Consider the following 24,117-nt stretch of genomic DNA (forward strand, 5'->3'; position numbering starts at 1 on the left):
AACAATATAATGTATGTTGTAGTATACCGTTTCTTGAAAATCTGTGTAATAAAAAAAGTCACAACAACCATCACAAGTTTCAAAGAACATCTACTTTTCACACATTGTGGCACCCTGCTCAGCTCGGATTTTTGAACAGCGCCCTCTCGAGTTCATCCAACTCCAATCCAATCAAACACCCCTGTGCCTTCTGCAGTTGCAGAGGATGAGAGAGCGAGTCATGCCACGGTCGTTGCAGAGCAGACGACTCACAGCAACCCACTGTGCAATTTCCATCGATTGTTTTTGCGCCAACCTGTCTACAAATTAAATGTTTAGATGAAATTATACGCAACCTTTAGCTCATCTGGACTTCAGTTTACGCTGATTCAACGACCTTCACAATATAGCGGCACCTAGTCAGAGGGTGTAGTCTTTTCGGAAGATAGAACACGATGTGTGAAGCGGGACAATTTATTCAGCGAGTACAGGTAAGTGGTGATTGGTATGACGAATTCGTCCACAGACAGACATGTGCCATATTATATTTACGTTAGACAGATTGAAATTTCGCTTGTATGTGAACAGACCATATGTTTTTTTTTCTGAGACCTTACAACTAACTACAATGATGGCATACGTTTTTGTTTTTTCTTATTTTTTTTTGTGGGAGGGGGGACCCAGTGATATAAAACTCCATGATAGGCCTATCCCTGCGCCATACAAAATACAGTAATGTCTAATTCAAGTCAGAATTTTGGTTGCATTAAAATATTAGTAAATAATGCAATAACTTATTCAACTCTACAATTCACGTTTGTTGGAGCATTGCAACAAAAGCAATGCATTGTTGAGAACGTCTTTCAAAATGTTTAAAGGAGAGAGAGACGTAAATGAGGCACCATTATTGTGCAATTTACTATGTTGAATGAATTCAGCTCTTCATCTTTTGTGCGTATTGTTTGGATAAAAGTGAATTTTCTTTCACGAATCTATACATTATTAGCAAGTTTATACAAGTCTCCAACAAAAAAATGATAAATTCGCGGACACACAAGTACAAGTCGAAACTGTAGATAACGCTCGCGTGTCTCTGGCTTTACGTTATATTGCCAGCTTATGCTGTAGATGAACAAGCATCTGCATAGGAAATAGTCTTTAAAAACACAATAGAAAATGAATCCTTAAATTAATATTGATGCACAATTTTATCCGTTTTTATAAAAACAAGAGGGTTTTTTCCGCAATACAAAATCGAGAACGCGTACCAAAAAAGCCTGGTTACTTTTACATGAAATGTCGCTTGAAGGGAATATTGGGAAACAGACACAGATGGTCCATCACAGTGTGATTCACAAAGATCCATAGGATCCATAATTTGTACAATTTGCCCGCTAAAATTAGAGTGACTCGACTTGGGTCCAGACTCCACGGAGCCGACCGGGTCCAAGGTGACACCTCTGAAGGGCACCAGAGCTCAAAATCACGGCAGACTCCGAGTCAAACCTCCACCCTATACCACCATCTATCACATTGGTGGATAAAGTCACCTCCCCGAACCATCATCTAAAACGCAACTAAATCAAATAAAGTCTAGCCCGGGGTATTGTTCTATAATTCAGTTTGTCCCGTTCTTTAACGAACTATGAACTGGGAAGATTGCTTTGATTTCAGTTTTATTAATACTATTAGGTGCTGCACACAATGGCACAACATGATCTGCTTAGAAATTCATGCTGTCATTGACAGACCCTTATCTCACGCTGAGAATGAACGCTCGTTGGTGAACCGTAACAAAAGCGCCCTGTCACAAAGGAGTTGTTTATGGGCCGCGGTCATGGCCACAACTCAACTGCAGTTTTATAATTTTTCTTTCCATGGTTTACTGAAAGTATTCTTCCTTCAAAGAGTGACTAAAAACAAAACATTTTAAAATGTGATATGCAACACACTTGTCAAATTTGTCCAAACGAAACAAAATAATTGCAAAACTCATCACTTAAATGACATGTTAAATTAGACAATGTAGAAGCAGCCCCCATCCAGCAGGCTAGTTTACACAGGGACGTGGACATGTTTTTTTTTTTTTTAGTTTTTTTTTTTTACAAAAGTCAAACAATTCAATAAATTCAAGACATTAATAGAGAAATAATGCAAGAAAGCTCTGATTATACATAATAAAGACCACCGTGAACCTTAATTTTGTAAGACGTCGTGACACTATACAGTGGCAAAGGTTGTGGGTTCGAATCCCATCCAAGTATAATATGTCTATATTGATTGTTTCCACGAGATTTGCAAAAAATACTGAGAGTAATTTTACCTATAACAACGGTGTATGGGTAAAACACAACATTCTTCATATATCCCCGATACAACATCTAATGAAATACACTCATGTGCAAACACAAACAAACAAAACATATGAATGTTGTCTCTTCTTTCTTTGTCTGTCAACCAGTGACGAAGAACAGACCCCTTTGACGAAAAAGTCAATGAAAATCAAACAAATCCCGCCAGACAATCACTTTAAAACACTTTGAAAAGAACCTGAGAACGAATGACCCAGATTTGTTATTGAATGAGTACCTTCCCTTTATTGAACAGACTCTTTATAATCAATTTGCCAATACAGAGCTCATTCTTTCGATGTGCTATGAGGAACATGGTTTATAGGGTAATTATTTTGTCCAGAAAATTCGAAGGCAAAAAGCATCAATCAAAATTTGGAATTGGCATCTGCGTTTTGTTGGATTGGGAGCGTCATTTGATATGAGTTTGTATTGTTATCATTATGGGTGTTCACGCGTTTGACACGATGAATTTTTTTATTAGATTCCTGTGATTTTCTTATAACGTGCTCTGTGTTCCAATTTTCTAGGTTGTTCCTCGGAAGTATTTTGGCAATTTAGTATTCAATATCCACTTCTTAAAGGAGAGAAAAAGATCAAGAAATATTGTTTAAAAACAGGCAGGGTAAACGAATGTATCGTATTGTGTACACATATGATTCTGTAAAAAAAATGATGGCCAGATTTTCGTCGAAAGAATTGTTGTTAAAAATATTTTTTTTCGAATAAAAGTTTTGAAAATATAGGACTAGCTGTTTGCGACTTATGATGTGTAGAGTCTTTCTCGAAGGCTAAAAATTACATATATACTTTTTATACCAAAGCATAATAAACAGAAACAGTCAGTTGGAAAGAAACGGAGGGTCACAGAGGCAAAAAGAAGTGAGACATCAGATGATGTTGTTTGAAAGCCAAACACATACTTTGACAATGCTCAAAATACTGGATAATAACTGTTTGTACATGGCCGCGATGGGCATGAGATAATGTTGGGATCTCGACAATAAATTATTTTTTTAAATTAACATTCCCCTTCTCACGATCGGATTTTTTCTTCTTCTGTGAAACACCTTCAAGGCTTCTATCTTTCTCGAATACATAAGAGTATTCAAATTCAAAGCTAAATTTTATTGCGCAGTCTGCATAAAATTGGACCAATATTCAAGCATGTTTTCACATCAACAAGTTGGTTTCCAAAACATATTGCAAAAGTAGTAATATCATTGCAATATCGCAATGGCGCTTCCTGTTCTACTGATTTTTGAACCAATTAAGGTCGTATGACCTTTATATTATATGAAGATGGCGATATTAGATTCCAAATTGAAATACAAACTCCAACGTTTATCAAACAATTTTGCACTGAGCGTATTAGGCCTATCGTCTTGCTTTTATAATCTGAAAATCACGTCTGCCCAAAACCCACACCAAATATTTGCAGACAACAGATGATGCTGCCCTATGGTGAAAGTTCAACACCTTACTGTGTAATACACCGTGGAATATTCATCTGTCGCGATCTACAAGTTTAAATTAATCACCGCCTTCAGCATTTTTGCTTCGCATTAAAGGCACTGGACACCGAAAATAATTGTAAGCATAAAAACTTACACTTTGTTACGCGCAATGGAGAGCTGTTAATGGTAAAACACATTGTGAGAAACGGCTCCCTATGAAGTAACGTAGTTTTTGAGAAAAGTAATTTCTCACTACAATAATATTTAAATTGAATTCGAGACGTCAGCTGAGGTCTCGAATTCAAGACATCTGAAAGCACACAACTTGTGCGACAAGGGTGTTCTTTCTTCCATTATTATCTCGCAACTCCGACGACCAGTTAAATTCAAATTTTCACAGATTTGTTATTTCATGCATTAAAAAAATGTTGAAATACACCAAGTGAGAAGACTGATCTTTGACAATTACCAAAGGTGTCTAGTACCTTTAAAGTAAGGTCGTGATTTTATAACAAGGAAACGGTATATACACAATATCCGGCATCATGATTTAGAATATTAAGTGATGGCGATTTTTTTGCAACCGCTGTTTGTAGGATTATTGAATGTTGACTGGATGAAGTATTTGAAGGGGTCTTGGATATATTTTATTTATTTGGTAGCACCACGATGTAGACTCTGTGTAGACATGTTGATGTATGGCTTATATATTAATCATAGCTAATGACATAAGTCTTCTTTAAAGTAATGCTACACTCTGGATTTGTTAATAAGTTTAGAAAAATAACCCTATTCCGTTAAATGAAAATCATTTCCACGTATTAACATTTCTTTTCTTCTTTGTGAAGTTAAAGTGAAGTGTAAAATATCATTAAGGAACGATTTTGTGTTCTGTTAGGAAATGTTCCTTTGTCTCCTCCCCCCTTTTTTCAATTGAACATTTTAAAGGGATTGTATATACCTTTGGTAACCACTCCTCAAAATTAACGGTAATACAAATGAACTCGGTTATAGAAGTACAGTAACTCTAAATATATTATATAATTATATTATATTATATATTAAGTACTTTTGGTTATGGAAAAAGATATCAGTTTTGCATCCCCAATTATTCCCTACAACATCAACAAACGGTTCCCAAAAACCAAAGGTATAGTTTTCTTTCAAATGCGGTTATAGGAACACGTTGCCTTGGATTGGACGAGTTGGTCTTTAAAAAGCGTTTGTAACCGTTTGTTATAAAATGCATATGGTTGGAAAGATGTTTTAAAAGTAGAATACAATGATCCACACAAATTTGCCTCGAAATTTCGTGGTTTTTCATTTACTTTGCGAACTAACACAGTCGGCCATTTATGGGAGTCATTAATTTGACTCCCATAAATGACCGACCGTGTTAGTCGACGAAATAAAAGGAAAACCGTGAAATTTCGAGGCATGTTTGTGTGGATCATTGTATTCTACTTTTAAAACATCTTTCTAACCAAAATGTATGTTATAACAAACGGTTACAAATGCTTATTAAAGACCAACTCGACCGATCCAAGGCAACGTGTTCCTTTAAAGATCGAGTATTCACCTTGGCGGTTGGGACAACTTTTTTTATAAGTGAATAATGGTATTTTCTCTACTCTCTGAAAAACAATTGTAGTCATATACAATGCTCTCCGAGGTGGTAAATGTTTACCGGGGAAATAGAACGTGAGGTGCAGCTGTATCTGCCGATTGACTGGTGAAGCCAGCCACGGTCCGGCCCGCTTGCAGGCAGGCGGGCTGTGCCTACATCATTCATTCATTCATTCATTCATGACACACGCATGGTTCGGATGAGTCATTCTCGAGACGTATATCTTGAAGAGGTCAGGCATTGAAAAGTGGATGAGAAAGAGAGAGAGGGAGAGAGGACGCAGGGAAAGCAACGAGTAGTTACGCCATTTCGCATAACTCACAGATAATAAAAGACGACGTGTATGTGCAAATATTAATATACAAGTACGGTTGTTGCTGCTGACAGTGCTGAAGGCGTGCAGTAACAAAAAATGTTCTGTCGAGAAAAAAACTGGGCAATAAACATAATACTCAGACTGAATAATTTATTTTCATTTCATGAAATGTTTCCACAGCGATGTAATTTAGTTACACTGTGTGACGTGAAGAAAACATGTTGATGTTCGAGTGGATGAAAGAAGTTCAATCTAATAAGTGTGAGTCAACTTTGCAAGACCTCCCCCCCCCCACAAAAATAAAACGGTCATGTTTGCCTGATTTACATAGCGTCAAAACATTATATCGATCACCTTTACGATAGAGGGACTAGACTCTATTTTCTTCCTCCATGATTAAACCATTTGCACCCAATTTCATCCATGCTTACCGTAAGCAAAGAATCGACGCTTACGGAAGCAGGGAATTCCGCGCAGGAAATTTGTGTTTGTGCGTGTGCATTCTTCGCTTGCACAGTAAGCAGATAATGGTGACCGTAAGCGCAGAATTCGGCGGTATGCAGAGCCATAAAATTGGGCCCGGGCCGATTTCACAAAGCATTAAAATTCATCGCAAGACAAATTTTCGGTATCCCCGTCGTGATTCGTAGTGTGACATAACACTTAACGTAGCAACTACGATTGGTTTGCAGTTAAGATCAATCTTATATCTTTGTGAAACCGCCCCCTCCCTGTTCTTTTAAATCTGAAATACTACCACATCAAGATAAACTAAACTAATTTTCAATCAAAATGCTGTTCTCCCGGTATATCATTAGAAATGACCAACCACCATAAGGCGCAGTTTAATTTTATCCAAGAATGCCATTGTCGAAGTTGCCATGGTAATATAAAGCTCTGTATTGATAGTACTCGCATCCGATACTTTGCCTGAACCTTAAGATAACAAGGGTGCCTCACGATCAAAAGTAAAAGGTGACGTCACACCTCTACAGCCTTATCACCGATGGATTATAGAATTAGCTATCGTCGTGCTATTTCCCGCTAAAACGTATGAAGGTGAGGAGGATTGGTTGATGGAGACGTTGAATTGAGTTAGTTGGGGGGCTTTTAGAGGACAGTTGCGGTGCGATTGAGTGATGAAGCTTAACGAAAAGGAACACGCCACTTACGGGGTTGAACGATGGTTAAAGGGACATTACAAAATTGGTAAGAAAAAAACTCGTCTAAGATCACAGATTTACAGAAAACTTTCGGTCTAATGATGATGATAGTAGAAAACATCTCTTGAAATATTTCTGTCTGCATAAGTCATATTTGATGAGAAGTAAATGAAGCTAATTTCCCGTTTGGAGTTTATCGCTCAGGGAACGTTTTATCGGTTTTTCCCCCGTTTTTTCTCGTGTCTCGTGACAGGTTTTCAGTTTATGTATAGTGGGAAGTGCTTACACTGCCAGCAACTGTTTTGTTAACGAAAACAATTATGTAATATCCCTTTAAGTGAAGCAACATATATATCACGACCTTTGTAGTAGTTAAAGTTAACTACTATTTGATATACCGGTGTCAGATGACATAACTTTTGGAAACTGAGATATCTCTTGAACTCACGAGATATATATTATAACATCAGTTGAAAGCTTGCATATTGAAGCGACATGACAAGGTTTGCGATGTATACACGACTTCCAGTATAATATTATTATATAAAACGCTATACTGTTTTAAATGTATTTTACTTAATAATAAATATCTTACCATTTCACAAAATTCTGCTGAAAACTACAATATTATTTGAAACTATTACATTTCCCCTCATATCCGAACAATGTTTGTGAAAGTAACGGATAGCTGTAAAAATCTATATAAACGATTATGACTGTATATAGCAGAAGGAAATGAAATTATTATAAAATCTCACAAATACTTCTGGAATCTGTTCCAGCTGAAATTCTGTTTGATATATCCTCAACTCAATTCAAGTTTATCGTTTTTAACTGACACCCAAAAAATGCCCTTATCTACCCAACTCTTTTGGCTTTCCATCGGGTTTGCTGCTGTTTTTGTTATTTTGAGAGTATGGGGGTCAAACCCTCTTGCCTCTGTTCATGCGCGGATTCTGATGATCACGGCATGAAGTCAAAGAACTCAGAAGTTCTTAAAAGGCGAAGTATATCATTAATTTTGGATCCGTTAAATTTCTCGAATCCTATATATAAATGCAGATGTATACAATCAAACTAACATGTTGGATATTAATTTCAAAAGGTGGCCGCGTTTTGGAGATATCGCCCAGGATCTGATGGAGCGAATTGTGTCGTGGCTGGACAAAGTGATGTACACAATCTGAGAAGGGCGGTAAATCCTCTTAGATTCGAATCTGGGGCAATAAAACTGTTGTCTTTTTTATTTGTTTTATAAATAACCACGTTACTTAAGTAAAATGTTTCTCGAAATGCATTATACTATCAAAGACTGCTGTGGGCTTCCAAACATTCATTTAAGAGTGGTTACCCCACGTACACATTCCCTTTAAAAAAAAACAAGCCGATGTACACGATTGAGGTAGGCCTATACTATAAACCCGCGCCATCTTGAAACCCGAACCGTTCATATTAACTCGAGCTATATAAAGCGCGGGAGTGAAGTGGCCAGGTCGTAGATGCTTTATTTTCAATCCATAAACGGGCATGACATCAGATCGCAATCCATTGTACTTTTAGCAAGTCTTTGTACACCTCTTCTGCTTTTTACACTGGCTGAATTACAGCAACGATAAAACTCCGCGCCATCAACGACATGGAAACTTTCCCTTTTAAAAAATGGAACGTCGCCTCGAGACGTGAAATAGATCCACCAGCTCAAACACGTTTTACTATCAGTTTGATCGTATACCTTCTAGCTATGATTGACCGATATCCTCTCCCCAGTTGAAGAAAGAGCGGCCAGTTCGTGGCGACTTAGTGGTCATTTGCAAAGCATTAAGACGTCTGAGCTGTAATCTTTAAGACCAGAGGACATTCTTCTACAGTCCCTTATTTAACAAGAAAAAACACTGAATCACAATAGGGACATTTTGGACAACAAGTTTGGATTGTGTGACAAGCACAGTTGATAGATAATGTAAATATAAGTTTATACCAAAAGGTTTGGTGTGTAAATTTCCGCCAGATGGTTTATTTACAAATGCATACAAAACATTGAGGAGCGAAAAGGGTGTAATTTTACTGCGAATACGCAATTATTTTAAGAATAAATTCATATACGCGGCATTATGCAAAATGTGTAGTTACCAAAAACATTTAAGGCAGAATCCATTGTTGAAAAATGTGGGTATTTTTTGCTCTTCTTCTTTTTCTTCCCGCGTAAAGTTCCCGCCAAAATCGTCTTTGATCGATCTCCACCTGCCAAATGTCAGTGTAATTTCACTACGAATACGCAATTATTTTAAGAATAAATTCATATACACGGTATTATGCAAAATGTGTAGGCCTAGTTGCCAAAACATTTAAGGCAGAATCCATTGTTGATAAATTTGGGTATTTTTTGCTCTTCTTCTTTTTCTTCCCGCGTAAAGTTCCCGCCAAAATCGTCTTTGATCGATCCCCACCTGCCAAATGTCAGTTCTGCAATGCTAACGATTCTGTTTTCCACCTCTGGCAACCAAAAAGGGCCTTCTTCGTTATCGACTAAGTCATGGGTTTTTTCCTTGGAATTTTGCCGGAGGTGGTGGGCTTTAGATGGGTTGAGGATCTAACTGTGTAACATCTTACTCGCGTAAAAGCATCAGCGAATCTTTCTCACAAAGTCGCTTGTTTTTTCATTCAGATCAATGACTGCTTTTTAAAATGTAACCCAGTAGCCCCTGTATTTCTTTACCTATAAATATCAACCAAGGCGACTTGAAGGCACTACACGTCGACCGGCTGTTCTCACAGTTTTGCCCTGTTTAAAGGCACTGGACACTATTGGTGCTTCCTTAAAAAAAACTGTTAGCATAAAAACTAGACTTAGTATCAATTGAAAACATTGTGAGAAACGGCTCCGTTTGAAGTAATGTAGTCTTGAGAAAAAGGTCACTTCGTACTCAAGTATTAAAAAGACTCCATGCATGACGCCTTGTATTAGCATCTGAAAGCACACACATTTGTGCAACAAGGGTGTTTATTTTTCAATGTTCTCTTGCAACTTCAATGACCAACTGAGTCCAAATTTTCTCTGTTTTTTTTAGTTCATGCATTATGTTGGGACACACAAAGTGAGAACACTGGTAAGTAACACCCACAGGTTTCAAGTGCCTTTAATGAAGGCGCAAGCTTAACGGAGGTTTCTATCGCACCTATTGAGCGAGTATACGACAACGAACTTTTTATATTATCAAAATTGCTTGCCACATAATGTCACTGCCACGTAGGAAGAAAACAAATACACTGCTCTTTTTTTTATATTCGAAATGGCAAACTTGCACACTTGTCTGATCCTCTCGTCACAGCGCGAAATAATAAATAACACCGAGTCGAATCACACACCCCAGTAACCACACAAGGAAAACTTGCGTCTGTTATCGGTTCGTACTCATTTTACCGCGTAATATATTGTGTGTTTGATCACTCAACCTTTACAAGAAATACAGCCTATATTGAAGAAAAAAACCACACAGACGAGCCAATATTTTGTCCATCAAACGGCCTTGAATGTGTGGCGTTGGAAATCGCTTTGATGACACGAAACTGGGTCTTATCATTGGTAAAAATTAATTATCGATTGATGAAACGGAGCTGGGTCGAGTTGACATTTAGTGACGTCACTGATGATGACAGCTTGCTCTGTCTGTAACTCATCATAGGCAATTTTGAATCGACGCGGGGAGGGGATGGGATGGGAGTTGGGTCTATACGGTGTAATTAAACATCAGACGGTTATTCCAGGTTTTTAAATTGGATTTTCGGTTGGCTGAACACCATGTTATCTTTTCAAAAAGAAGGGGGAAAGAAGAAAGGCACATGCATTTATATAAGGTGTATATTTAGTTCGATATCTTTCATGTAAAATTGAGTGGCGAGTCATTTTAGAATTGTATACCCTACATTATGTTTTAGTTTCTGGCTAGTTTGTGTCAGAGGGGAAATCAAATAAGTTCGAGGAAAAATGATTATGTTTGGGCGCCGGAAACAACTCAGCGATGAAATATAATTTCAAAGATTTGTTTAAAGCTTTGAACTTTAAAGGCACTGCACACCTTTTGGTAATCAAAGACTCTCGTTTGGTGTATTCCAACATACGCATAAAATAAAAAATCTGTAATGTGAAAAACTTTGACTCGATTGATCATCGAAGTTGCATAAGAATAGTGCAAGAAAAATACCCTTGTTGTGTGTGTGCTTTCAGATGCATAATAACAGGCCCCAGCCTGAAGTCGTTTTACATTTGAATGAGAACGTACATCTTTCACACAAAAAAAGTTACTTTACTTCAGGGGGAGCCGTTTCTAACAATGTTGTGCACTATCAATAGCTCTTCATTGCTCGTTACCAAGTAAGTTTTTATTTTGAGTAATTACCAAGTGTGCAGTGAATTTAATACTTGTCAATTTTGAGTGTACATTGGCTTAATCTAGCGGCTAGGTTATGTGCCCTTTGCAAGAAGTGTTTTGTTGATAATTAGCAATGACGTCGACAGATGGTCCCAAACATTGTAGTTCATTCCACCTAAAAACATGGCGTCATGTTTGAGTAAAACGTCAAGAGCAAAAACGTGCATTTGAAAAAAAAGTACATTTATATTTTTCGATGAGCCAATTCCTATATTTTCATGTGGAATTATTTGGGTGGAATTTTGTTTCTCGTGATAATTAGTACTTGACGCAAGTTTAAGGGCAATTGAGGGTTGGAATACCAACTCGACCCTCGATGCACGGTGCGTATTCTACCTACTTTAAAGGCTCTGTACACTATTGGTAATTACTCAAGATAATTGTTGGCATAAAAACTTACCTATGCAACAAGCAATGGAGAGCTGTTGATGGTATGAAACATTTGTGAAGTGGAGTAGTTTTTGAGAAAGAGGTAATTTCTCACTCAAATAATAAAAGGCTTCGACTGCATCCTTTTTTTTATGCATCTGAAAAAGCAAACAATATTATGCAACTATGGTATTTTCTGTCATTATTCTCTTCCAAATTCGATGACCAATTTAGCCCAAATTTTCACAGATTTGTTATTTTATGCATACAAAATGTTGGGATACACCAAGTGAGAATATCTGTATTCGACAATTATCAAACGTGTCCATGCCTTTAAAATGCACATCACGGTAGAATGGTGATCATAATGACTGATGTAACAAAATACACACAGACACTTCTCTGACGATATTTTTTAATAAAGGTTCATTAAAAACTTGTGTTAAATGACCGATGGGGCGACCTCACAAGAACCGGGTCAATAGGCCCTTACGTGCACCACTTAAGGTCATCACTTTGACTCGCTATAGGGCTGTATTTTTTAATATTGGACCGACCTTCCCTGCTCCCCAACACATTTTTTAACACACTGCTGCTGGTGGATGGTTTTACCCTTAGGGGATTGACAAAAGAAAATGAGAATTTGTCTCTCGCTTCGGCTGAGTTTGACATGGACGATCGATATGTAATATTGATTGTTATTATGTTTTGTTTGTAAGGGCAGTTGTTAATTAAATGTGACAACAACTCTTTGAATGTAAAACAAAAACATGATTATACGAAGTATATTGAACTGGGAGATCGGTATAGAACTCAAACCGGTTTGGATTACTTCTTTTTCATTTCAGCTTTAAAAATCTGAATAAAATTGTGTATCTGATCTAATCTTAACTAATTATAATTTAAATAAATCCAAGCTAATCCCATACAGTATTGTTTTATTTATTATTTATTCCTTCACACATAGTAGCGAAAATAGTGCCAGTAACAGGACGAGTAGAATTTAGAATAAAATGTTAAATTTTAGATGTGGAAGAAAACCAAACATGGGGAAAGTCAACTCAAAGCCGGTAGGGACTGAAAACCCAATCCACACGCAAGGCCCCAGTTTGAGGCGGGATTTGAACCGGGTCCACAAAGGTATAGGGCAGGGGGAAAGAATCCGCTAAGTCAACCCTGTTTCTTAAATATTTTTTTATCGAAACTAAATATATGATCTAATATAATCTAATCTGATATAATTTAGTCTTATTAATACCATTTAATCTGATCTAATGATAACCTAATTTCGTGTATCACTAAGTTCACAGAGTAGTAAATGGGGACGTCTAAACAATTCAATATTGAATGAGCTATGAAAGAAATTTGTACAGCTTTAGATTTTTTTTTTTAGAACCAAAAGTGTTACGTTTCTTTGAAGTCTTTTAAGAGACTGCACATGGGGTAAGTCACATGACCTCTTTCGAGATCCAACTCTTCTGGAACTTTATTTCAAGATCCAAATTTTAACAACTTCATATTGGTTTTTCAGTACCAAAAGTGTGTGCGTCTCTGAACGCAATTTGTACACACCCTAAAGAAACTTCACAGGACATAAGTCACACGACCTCTCCCGGATCCAACTCATCTGAAACTTTATTCCAAGATCCTCCACCCACTCGAGTCATGAATTATTGAATGACTCCTCTTTCAATTAAAACTCTGTCCAACCTTTGCGGCTCATCCTTCTCCGTGCCGACTCATCCTTATAAGATTTAACCTCCGTGTTTTGTAAAACGCCGGCCTAAATAGATTATAATAGAAGACACATTAGTTTGGTCGTAAACTTGGCGCCAAAATCGGGACAATTCTTGGTTTTACAGTAGGAAGACAGTCCACGCACAGTCCAGCATCTCAAAAACAATCTCCTCTAAAACAAAAGATATTTCCCTCGGGGATGCCACCTATAAGACACGATTCCTTCGACTGGTCCCCGCCCGTCTTTACCTTCGCCCCCAAACCACGACGCCATTAACCAAGAAGATGTCGCCGGCAGGAAAATCGAATTGCATGGCCAATCGATTCAGGGGAACACTGCTTGGCACGCACGGCCTGGAATTCACGATTGTCCCAAATTGTAGGCAAAAAAACATGGCAGGATCTGTACTTTCAATATTTTTTGTCAGCCGTGAAAACAGCAGCTGAACTAAACATGGCGATGTTCTGGGACGCGTGGCTTGTTTGGGGCCGACCAAGCGCACGTGTGGACTGCGTATAAATCAAAAGGTTGAACGCGGCACTCAACATTACCTCATCTTTGCAGAGCCCCAAATTCGGTCCCGACAAAACAACATTTTGAGTTTGTACATGAGGTTTCTTTACTCAGATCGGAGAGGCTGAGAGAAGTTCAAAGTTATAGTGGGTCAAAAACACAGAAAACGTTGATCACGTCACTTCATTTTACTGCTCTTAATATTAAAAACAGAACAACCACAATGTTACCACAGCAACGAATACAAGAACAACAACTGTAACAGCAGAAGCCAAACCAAACAAGCCAAAATGTCCTGATGATTTTTAAAGAGGAGTCGTGTATTTTTGAACCATTTTTCTGTGGCAAAGCAGTGACTTTGGCATATTCTGCTTTATTCCAGCTACATCATAACTGTACATCATTACTACGTTTAATAGTTTGGCCTTTGACAATACAATTATCCTTCACCAATCATGTAGAGAGGCGACACCGAGTTTATAATCGAAATTATTACACATCGAGTGAACACTACCAGAAAATCGAAGTTGAACTAGACCTTGAAGGGATATCAACTTCATGACTACATTAGACGTTAAAGAGAGCGGTCAAGTCTCCCCCCATAAGCGCGCCAATTTCCGGCCTCCATTGAGACAACGTGCAAGGCTGTCTTCGGTGAATTGGGCCCAGTTTAATAGAGCTGCTTATATCAATCAGTAATCACATTTTCGTGCTTTGTAGCAGAAAAAGTTTGCTAATGCGTGAGCGTATTTCACAGGCTAGCAGAGAATTGGGCGGCCATATTGCACGTTCACCATGGATTTGCATCTTGTGACGTCATTTATTTTCGTAAAGTAAGCACCGTAAGGTTAGCAAACCTTTTCGTGTGCTTACGGTCAGCAGCGCTGTGAAATAGACATCGCACAGTAAGCACAAAATCGGCCGCTAAGCAGCTTTAAGAATTGGGCCCGGTGAGGCGGTTTCAACGTTCCGCTGTGTTCAGTTTTCCGAATGACCAAATACGGTAGCATTACGTCATGCGATGCCTGCGCACAGCAAGCGAAAGTAGTCCATTTTTAGTGCCGTATTGAGTCATCCATTACCCTCCGGTAGCTGTCATGGCGGCGTCCACGAGTCGAGTACAACTAGCGGCAAACGCGTGGATCGTATGAGTTGTTTTTTATGCAAGCAGAGTGTGACTAACTAAAGTTGTACCCATGAATACATGTAAAGATGGGGCAAGAGATTATGTGACTACACAGAAAAGAATCGTAATATAAACAATTTGGGGGTCACTGCTGAGAGAACTACAGTACTCGCCAGGGTACTCGCGGCGGTATCTGACAGGTCACCCGGAAAACTGAACACGCCGGAAAGCTAAAACCGTTCGAACAACGTGCTGATATGTCCGACTACGTCACCCGGAAAGCTGAACACGGCGGAAGACTGAAACCGCCACACCGGGTTATAAATACATTCATCCCGTAGGTACCTGAGTTCACTTCCAGGTGCCATAGGCAAATCTTACGCGGGTCCTTGTAGTTGCGTCTTTGCCCTTGCTACCCGCATAGGTGAGAGCCGCACTGCGGACAAGTCATGTTACTTACACGTCCCTTAATTTATACAAATATCAAGTCTTGGGAGGGATGAAATCTAAGTAGGCGTTACCATAGTTCTCCCCTTCGCACAGGCTTCAAGTGCGTTGACCAACACATATTTTCACTACAATAGACCGACTTGACGATCGGTAAAAGTCCCGCTCTGGTTTTTTCTTTTCCTTTTTTTCAATTTTGCAAAAGGGAAGACGATCGTTCAGTTCACACACTAGGGAGTTGGTCTTAAGATCCGTCCATCAATACGGGGACATCTGAAGGGCTTAACTCACCACTCTCATTTTTCCCTGGGACGAAATCAGAACAAGTGTGTTTTCTCTCTCCGTGGATATGAGATGCGAGGATTCTGGATGATGCAGGCACATTAGACAAATTAGTTCTCGTCAGAAATGGAAGTCTGAGGGGTATGCGAATTAAAATCATCTTCAGAGAAAACAGAAGCATGAGAAAAACAACAAGCGGGGCAATTTGATTTAGAGATTTACAATTCAAATTTGCAGTTTTTTTTTTAGTACTGGAGTTTGGTGAAGCGTTGCATACGCTGCAGGTGGGTTTTGAATCAAACTCTGAAAAGGATGGTGTTTTGTACTACTTGTTTTAACTGCTTTAGGCGCTTGCTTTCTTCGAATTAGAGTGAATTAAAGGGAGGACAGAAAATGATAAACTTATTTATTCTTACAGAACTACGCCTATACTGTCATTGCAATCGTGCAATCGTCTTCTTGATATAACATTCCCGGATGGATGCACAAAGTCAATGGCGTGAGATTCGACCACGTTTAGGGGGAACAAGTTTGCAACAGATACTGACCTATACCCAAACCGAGCTGTGACCTTTAAAGGAACATTGCATAATTGGTTTTGCTAACAAAACAGTTGCTGGCAGTGTAAGCACTTTATGTTGTCCATGCACCAAGTACATTAACTGACAAAGTTTGAGATCGATCGGCCATCTAGGTCACGAGAGAATAGTGCATTACATAGAATGAAAACAAAAAAAACATGAATAAAACGCTCACTGCTCACTGGATGAACTCCAAAGGCGAAGTTAGATTATTTAATTCACATTAAATGTGATATTTTAGACATAAATATTCAAAAAAGATGATTTTTACTATCATCATCATTAGACCGTGTAAGTTTGTTGTAAATCTGTGATCTTCGCGATGTTTGTTTCTTACCAAAAACGTTCTTTTAAAGACAGTGGAGACTATTGGTAATTGTCAAAGACCAGTCTTCTCACTTTGTGTATTTCAACATATGCAAAAAAGTAAAAAAAAATTGAGAAAATTTGAGCTCGATTGGTCATCGGAGTTGCGAGATAACTATGAAAGAAAAAAACACACGAAGTTGCGTGCTTTCAGATGCTTGATTTCGAGACCTCAAATTCTAAACCTGAGTTCTCGAAATCAAATTCACTTCTTTCTCGAAAACTACGTCATTTCAGAGGGAGCCAATTCTCACACAATTTTATACTATCGACCTCTCCCCATTACTCGTTACCAAGTAATGTTTTATGCTAATAATTATGTTGACTAATAACCAATAGTGTCCACTGCCTTCAAGCATGACATACCGAAGACGAATGTGAAGCTGGATCTACATTCTCAATTTATTAGAAGCCGTCGGGGCCCGAGGGGACAAATTACAACTGATATATCAACAATACTTGTGTTTACATTTTGTGGTTTGTACACAGTGTAGGGATGTAACACACGTCATATCTCGTGTTCTCGCGGGAATTAAAGTGCATTTTGAAACATTGAATCTTATACAGGACGGGTATGAGCAGGCATCGCTGCAAATTATCCTGAATGCAACATTCTCTCATTATAGGATTTCCAGCCGCTCAGAGTCTGAATGAGATGTTTATAACAATCTTCTGGTTCCCTGTATGTTCTGCTAGTCATTTTGTAAATGGTGTTTGAAGCTTTGCATGGTGTGGAGAACAAGAGTAACTATAAATATAAATACGAATAGTAAACTTGCGGGTAGAACCATGAGTAAAATCTCTTTAGAAGGAGTGGTGGCTCTGAAAAGAGCCGGTTTGGTCTCGCAATTTCGAACAGATCAGGCTGTTGTCCCTTCTTTATTTATGTAGATTCTAACACTCTAATGCTTGGGGAATTTTAAAAGCAAAAGCTTTGATTCTGCAAATAATTATTGAATGATAAATGAAACTGATATCGCCTATACCGTACCAAATTATAAGATTCAGTGTCAACATTAAAGACGAAACCCGCATTAATTCTTCCAAACGCCTAAATAAATGGAAGACTTTTGAACGCTAGGTGGCAGCAGACTCTCATTTTCCATAGACCTTTTCGCAAATACCGGGGCGTGCGCGTAAAGCTTGGAATTAGGTGCATTGTGGTCTTGCTGGTATCCAAGTTTGATCCATATATATCCCACAATGCACCTCATTCAACAGTCTGCGCTTGCGCATTGGTATTTGCGATAAGGTCTATTTCCATTGTTTTCGTAGTTTTGAGCATGCGCACATTGCGCGCTAGAAAAACTCGTACGTTATATACAGCAGTAAAACATAGAATTATGTTTTAGTTTTTATTTTGTTTTGCTGTTCTGTTTTTTTTTTTTTTTTTTCAATCTAAAAAAAAAAATCTGTCTTCACACTAAGAATATCCGTGAGAAAGAAGTGTGCGAAGTGGAAATAAAATTGTAATTGATTTATATCAGTACTTCACCGACAGGAATTTCAATTAAATTCTGTTTAATCGATTTTAATGAAATCGCTTTCAAGTTAATGTTCTTAAATTTAAAAAGGTTCTTAGCTAGCGGTAGTTTAACAATCAAGATAATTAATTAATTAACTAATTTAGGGAATTAGATGCTGTTGATATCTTAGTGATTCTTGCGTTGTTTGATTCATTTTCGACTGAAAAAAATCTCTGCGGAATCATGCGATGCTCACTTGAGATTAGTGTTTAATTTTTTTGTATAAGCGGCCGCTGCTTTATACTCGACAGACGGTGTCAAAATGATAACTTTCATAGCCAAAAATAAATCTACATTACAGCAAGATGACAGTCTAAACGGAACCTCTCAGTTTTCGTCCGGAGTTGTTATTCTTTAAGAATCTAAGATCCCATACCATAATATCAAATTTCCACTTTTCAAAACATATTTTTTTCTATCTATTACAATCAATGGATTGGTGTTATCTGAAACAGCAAAAACTGAAGAAATGAATTCGCCTGGATATTTGTTATTTCGGTTTTGTTTTTGTTTTTATAGAGCGGATAAACTTGGTAACTTTAACAGCCGTGTTCAATCGCTCTAATTGTGGGGGATAAGAGAGCGGGGTCGAGCCGGCCACGAAGCCCGGTAAGACGAGAGGCTCGGGATTCGGGATTTACGGCACGGCATCAATTTCACCGGTCACTGACAAGAACCCCCCTTGAAATTCTGATGAGGAGCGCGGTATATATAAAGTCCTGCATTATAATGTCAAGCCCCGTCCGTACGGTCAGGGATGCGAAATATCTCAAGTATGGTGTTGAGTTCTGAGCGGTTTTTTTTTCTTCTTTGTTTTTGGTTCCCCCTTTTTGTCTTTGTTTTCTCTTTTGCCATCCTTAGCTCTCAATGCCTTTTTTATTTTTAGCGTTTGTGGTCGATGAATGTTGGCATATACGCTCATTAATCATTAAATTGTGGGAAAAGATATGGAATATAGACTGGATATCAGTGGCGGAATGCTCCTTGTAAAACTATAGGCATGCCCGGCCATGCCTCTAATATACGGTTCACTATTTTTTTTTTTTTTTTTTAAAGTGTGATCCGTGTCAAGTTATCGAACTTTCAATAAGCGACCGTACAACACGTAAGTGTGATCCGTGTCGAGTTATCGAACTTTCAAAAAGCGATCGTACAATACGTAAGTGGTTCATTTGATGGGCTGTATTATTTTACCTTGTGTCTAGAAACCTGAATGCAATACATGTACAAGCCGATTTGAGTTGCGGTACCTGACTATATTGAAGCACCAACCCTCGCTGTCATATGTATCCTTTTTTTCTATTCTGTATTCCAGATAAAAAAAGAGCTATCATTTTTTAGGCCGCCATCTTTACTGCGTTCCCTCATCAAATATGGCGGCACGGGTTCAGATTAAAAACAAAATGTCCGTCTTATTTTCTCTCCAGCGCGGTAAAGTTAAAACAGCCTTTTTGGACAGTCTAATTATTTTTTTTATAATTAATTTGTTTTTGTTTTAATATTGGCCATCACATTCATAAAAATGTTTGAAAAAGCATACCAAAACAAGCAGGTTGTTTTAGACGGTTTTCTTTTCTGATTATCTAGCAAAAGATATTCTATTCGAGATTCTATCCTGTTTACTTCAGCAGAGTCCTTGGCCTGGCCGTTATATACATGTTAATTAATTCATTCAACTATCCCCTCCGATTTGTTTTTCAGATATGAAGCCTAACCAACGAATCAGCCATTCACACGGGGTACACACATTATATAGCACGACGTTTCACCGTAACCGAAATTGAGTTACGGAGAAAATGGATGCGACCAACAACACCTCGCAGGGAACCAATTATCACTGATTATGTGCGGCTGCGTATTAGAGGCTCTTCACTCCTAGCATACCACCGCATTATATCCGTGGTTATATAGTTCGCGATTATTCAGTTGCCTGTGGTGGTACACTACTGATGTTTATACCCAGGAATGACAGAGCGTAGCAACAGTCGACAAGACGACTCAATTTTCAAGATGGAATAGATTGGAAAATAATATTTTCAGCTGCAGTTTTTCTTTTCTTTTTTACCTCCACGGTTTTTAGCAACAGAGTGACAGGTTCACCCATCTTTCCCGCGTGGTGGTATAACACTGAGTTATCGCGACACGTCGCACGAGGCACACCAGGAATCCTGTGTGGATTATTACAGCCGGCAGCCAGCAATAAAATACCCGCTGCATCGTCTTCTGGAACATGACCGGCCCCCAAAACAGACTCTTATTTTCACAGCGCACCGCCGAAAAGTGACGGAACATTTTCAGAAGAAACACTACAACGGAAATCGAGCGGAGAGAGGAGAGTGTTGGGGGATAACTCGACCCGTATTTAATCATGGCAGCACACTTTCAGTGGAAATCTCCCCAGCGTGGTTTTTTATGTTGTTTTTATGACAGCCCCAGACGTCTCTAACCTTACACCGATGAAAACATCCTCCTGACTCGTCTCCGATGATCATCAATATTCCCTTGATCTCCTAGGATTTCTCCAGGTTGGATCAACCTCTCGTGACAGGCTGATTTTGTTTTACCCCTAATCTATGCAAAGCCACTCAGTGGGGGCCAGAGGCGCGATTGCCTCCCGGACTCCTGTTCCCTTCATTTCCTACAATCTCCCCCGATGCATTGTCCCATGCCACACAATTCTCAATTCATCAACGCATTTATTTTTACCCGTTCGTGGGAATTCCCTGCTGAGGGTTAGACACCCCCTGTGATTCGTGTGTGGATCATTCTAACCAGTTCTAACTTTAAGAGTCTAGTCCATAAACCGAGTCTTATTTTTCACTCGAGGCCCTGGAGAGAGAGAGAGCAGACGATCAAGAAACATTTTTCTCCCGCGTAATCTAGCCGCCTGCTCGAGCCACTATGTTGCTCAAATCTCATTAAGGACAGTCTTAACAGGTGACTGAACATAACTGAAACAATTTCACGGGAATTCAAAGTGGTAATTTCGCTCATCTATAAGCCCTCCGTAATGAGTTTAAAAATAAACCGTGGAAAAATCTCACGTGCGTGAAATTGGCATGCCCGTTTTTCGTTCATCCGTGGTTTGACAACCTTTCAACACTGTATTTTGTGATGCTGTAAGTGGGGCATTATGGCGATGAAAAACAAGCGTCGTAAACATTTGGTGAAGCAGCAGATTGGCGTGGTAATAACCGACTTAGAGAAAGTGATATTGGAGCTCAACACTGTCGTTCGGGAGCTAAAAGGGGTGCTGAACCAAATTGAGCGTGTCTCATCCTATCTGGACGAGCCGGCCAAACAAACGGCTGATAAAGAGACTAAGAAAAGCAAGCGTGTCGTCAAGAAAGCGGTGTGCGTCGCGAAGAGCTGTGACAACGGTGTAGTCTTACCACGAGCCGTTTGTAGCCCTTGTAAATCCCTCTCGCATTTTGTGACAGTTCGCAATGGTTTGAATGGTACCAAATGTGCCTTTTCGCCGAAGAAGTGCCGGAACGATTGCCTGTTCTCAAATGACGTCAAGTCCGGCTCCCAATGCAGTGCCGAGAAAGACTTGAGTCTGTACGGCTCCGGGGACGAAGGAAGTCCACGCATTGGATGCTCCGGTGATTCGTGGTGCTCGAGTCCTCGTCATGACGTCATCGGCTGGGATAGGAGGTTTTCCAGCCCGTCGCCAGCACACAGCCTGACCACCAAACTTAGAGATACCAAAGCCAAGAGCGCATCCCAGACGTCATGCAGCGACGACACGCAGTCAGTTGACTTCCAAGCCGACTATAACCATGACATTAACACGTGGACTACGTACGCAATGGTACACATAGACGCATCCAGCGACGCGTGGTCTGCCGACGAAGCAACCCAAGGGGGCGATGTCCTATCACCGACTCATTCCCACCACTCTGGTGACAACAAACGAATCATGCACATCTCACCCCTAGCAGTCGAATCTGCATGACACCTGATAACAACAGCTCATACCACGAAATGCAAATCGGGTGCTGACTTAATCTATGTTTACATTATTACAGTAGTAAAGACTGAATAAAGACATCCATACAACAATACATGTGAAGTTATCATTGCTGGTTTAGAAAACGTTGAAATAGCAACAAAATGTCAATTACAAATGTCTGTACATAGAACCTTTGTGTAACGTAAAAACGATGCTAGAAATGTTATTGTTTTCACTGCATATTATATTGTCTTGTTGTTCACACCTAGTGTCTGGATTCGCGTTTAGCCTGTAATTTTTGCAAAAAAAGCCTTATTTTACATAAACCAATCATCGTTGAGCGTGGATGCTTACTTATGTGATTTCATTTTAATTATTTTTAAATAGTAATTGTATCAGGACATTTAAATTTGCATAAATTCCATATAGACTGGTTTCTTTGAGATTGTCTATACACACAAACATACTTAACAATCTAATGACTTTGCTTAGTCAAGACAGGTTACCAGCTTAAATGCTGTACGTGATGTATTATCTTCTATGTCTGGTTCCCTGCTCATTGATTTGCCATTGTAGTCCTTGCATACGGACGTTCATTTAAATATTACGGCAATGTGCTTAGAAAACCTCAACAATAATAAATTATGATAATCGTTATTTAAAAACACCAACAAATAGTAAATGAGTGTACTCAAATGGACGATAATCTATGTATATATCTACTGATTCAAAATGAATATTTTATTGTCTATAAATTTCCACGTCAAATGAATTTACATAATGTATATATACAGAGAAATGTATACCGTTGTATTTATTTAAAAATGTGAACAGAGTATCAAATGTCTGGAAGACGTGTGTTCAATCGCTTTATGCACTGTATATAGATGTTCTAGTCGACTGGAAAGCGATGTGAGCTTAGTTTATATTTAGGTACACTCAAACACCGCCAAAATAAACTTCATACTTTTCTTATTTTGTGCCTCTGAAAAACTCACGACAAAAGTCTCGCATGAAGTACTGTATATCTCGAATTACACGAGGTTTTAATTGCTTTAATGTTGTTCCAAGGTGTTGGCGTGTCACGAGGTGAACGCATGAAAAGAAATCACTACGTGGATTCTAATTGGTCAATTAGGCATATGACGTACATGTAGTACTTGCCTTTTAACTTATACTGTTAAATCATTTGCCATTTTATTCTGTTTGCCATTTTATTCTGTTTGCCATTTTATTTTGTTTGTTGTCAACGTGAAGGAATATATTATTTGATTTTAACCACAATCGAGTAATTTATTATGCTTGAATATACTAATCAATTTAAGGATTTCGTTCAGAGTTTATTATCATCAATCAACGTATACGTCACCGTTAAAGGCACAGGACACGTTTGGCAATAATTTGTCAAAGACCAGTATTCTCAAGTTGTGTATCCCCACTGCATAAAATAACAATACAGTGAACATTTTTGCAAGAGAATAATTAAAAGAACACCCTTGTTGCTCAAATGTGTGTGCTTTCAGATGCCTAAATTAAAGGCTTTATGAAATAAATACAAAATAGGAAATCAAAAAGTTGCCTAATTTTGTTTTCTCCAAAACCTCGTAATATGTAAGTGTAGCCGAGTTCGAGGTTTTATTACACGCACAGGAATTTATTTTAATCATGAGAAGGTTCTCTAAATTATCAGCAACCATTTTAGCGACGTTTCCAAAGATTCCTTTTTGAAATGTATGTCAGATTAACATGTTGTACGGTGCCCATTAAGCTCTGGTATCCGCCCTTTAAACTAGTACAACGGTGACTGTTAGGCTTGAGGTAAAATGACACCACCGTTATGACGTCATTCCAGTGATGCATAAATTAATTTGAATTCATGGGTTGAAACTTC

The 24,117-nt window shown here is 38.6% G+C and overlaps 1 protein-coding gene across 2 annotated transcripts; it reads left to right on the top strand.

Annotated features, from left to right (window-relative positions):
- The first annotated feature begins 215 nt into the window (after window positions 1-215).
- Window positions 216-23,673, top strand: LOC117295906. Of its 2 annotated transcripts, none has more exons than XM_033778694.1 (2): window positions 216-470; window positions 19,973-23,673. In XM_033778694.1, exon 2 carries the CDS (start codon window positions 21,405-21,407, stop codon window positions 22,227-22,229), a length of 825 nt encoding a protein of 274 aa, XP_033634585.1. In that variant the 5' UTR covers window positions 216-470; window positions 19,973-21,404; the 3' UTR covers window positions 22,230-23,673. The 2 variants fall into 2 exon arrangements, with proteins under 2 accessions (XP_033634585.1, XP_033634586.1); XM_033778695.1 differs by having other exon boundaries at window positions 20,352-23,673.
- Window positions 23,674-24,117: the final 444 nt, after the last annotated feature.

This window comes from Asterias rubens, chromosome 10 (assembly GCF_902459465.1).
Source record: "Asterias rubens chromosome 10, eAstRub1.3, whole genome shotgun sequence".
NCBI classification, from domain to species: Eukaryota; Metazoa; Echinodermata; class Asteroidea; order Forcipulatida; family Asteriidae; genus Asterias; species Asterias rubens.

Coding starts and splice junctions, on each gene's coding strand:
- LOC117295906 (XM_033778694.1), top strand. CDS start 21,405: ATGGCGATGAAAAACAAGCGTCGTAAACATTTGGTGAAGCAGCAGATT.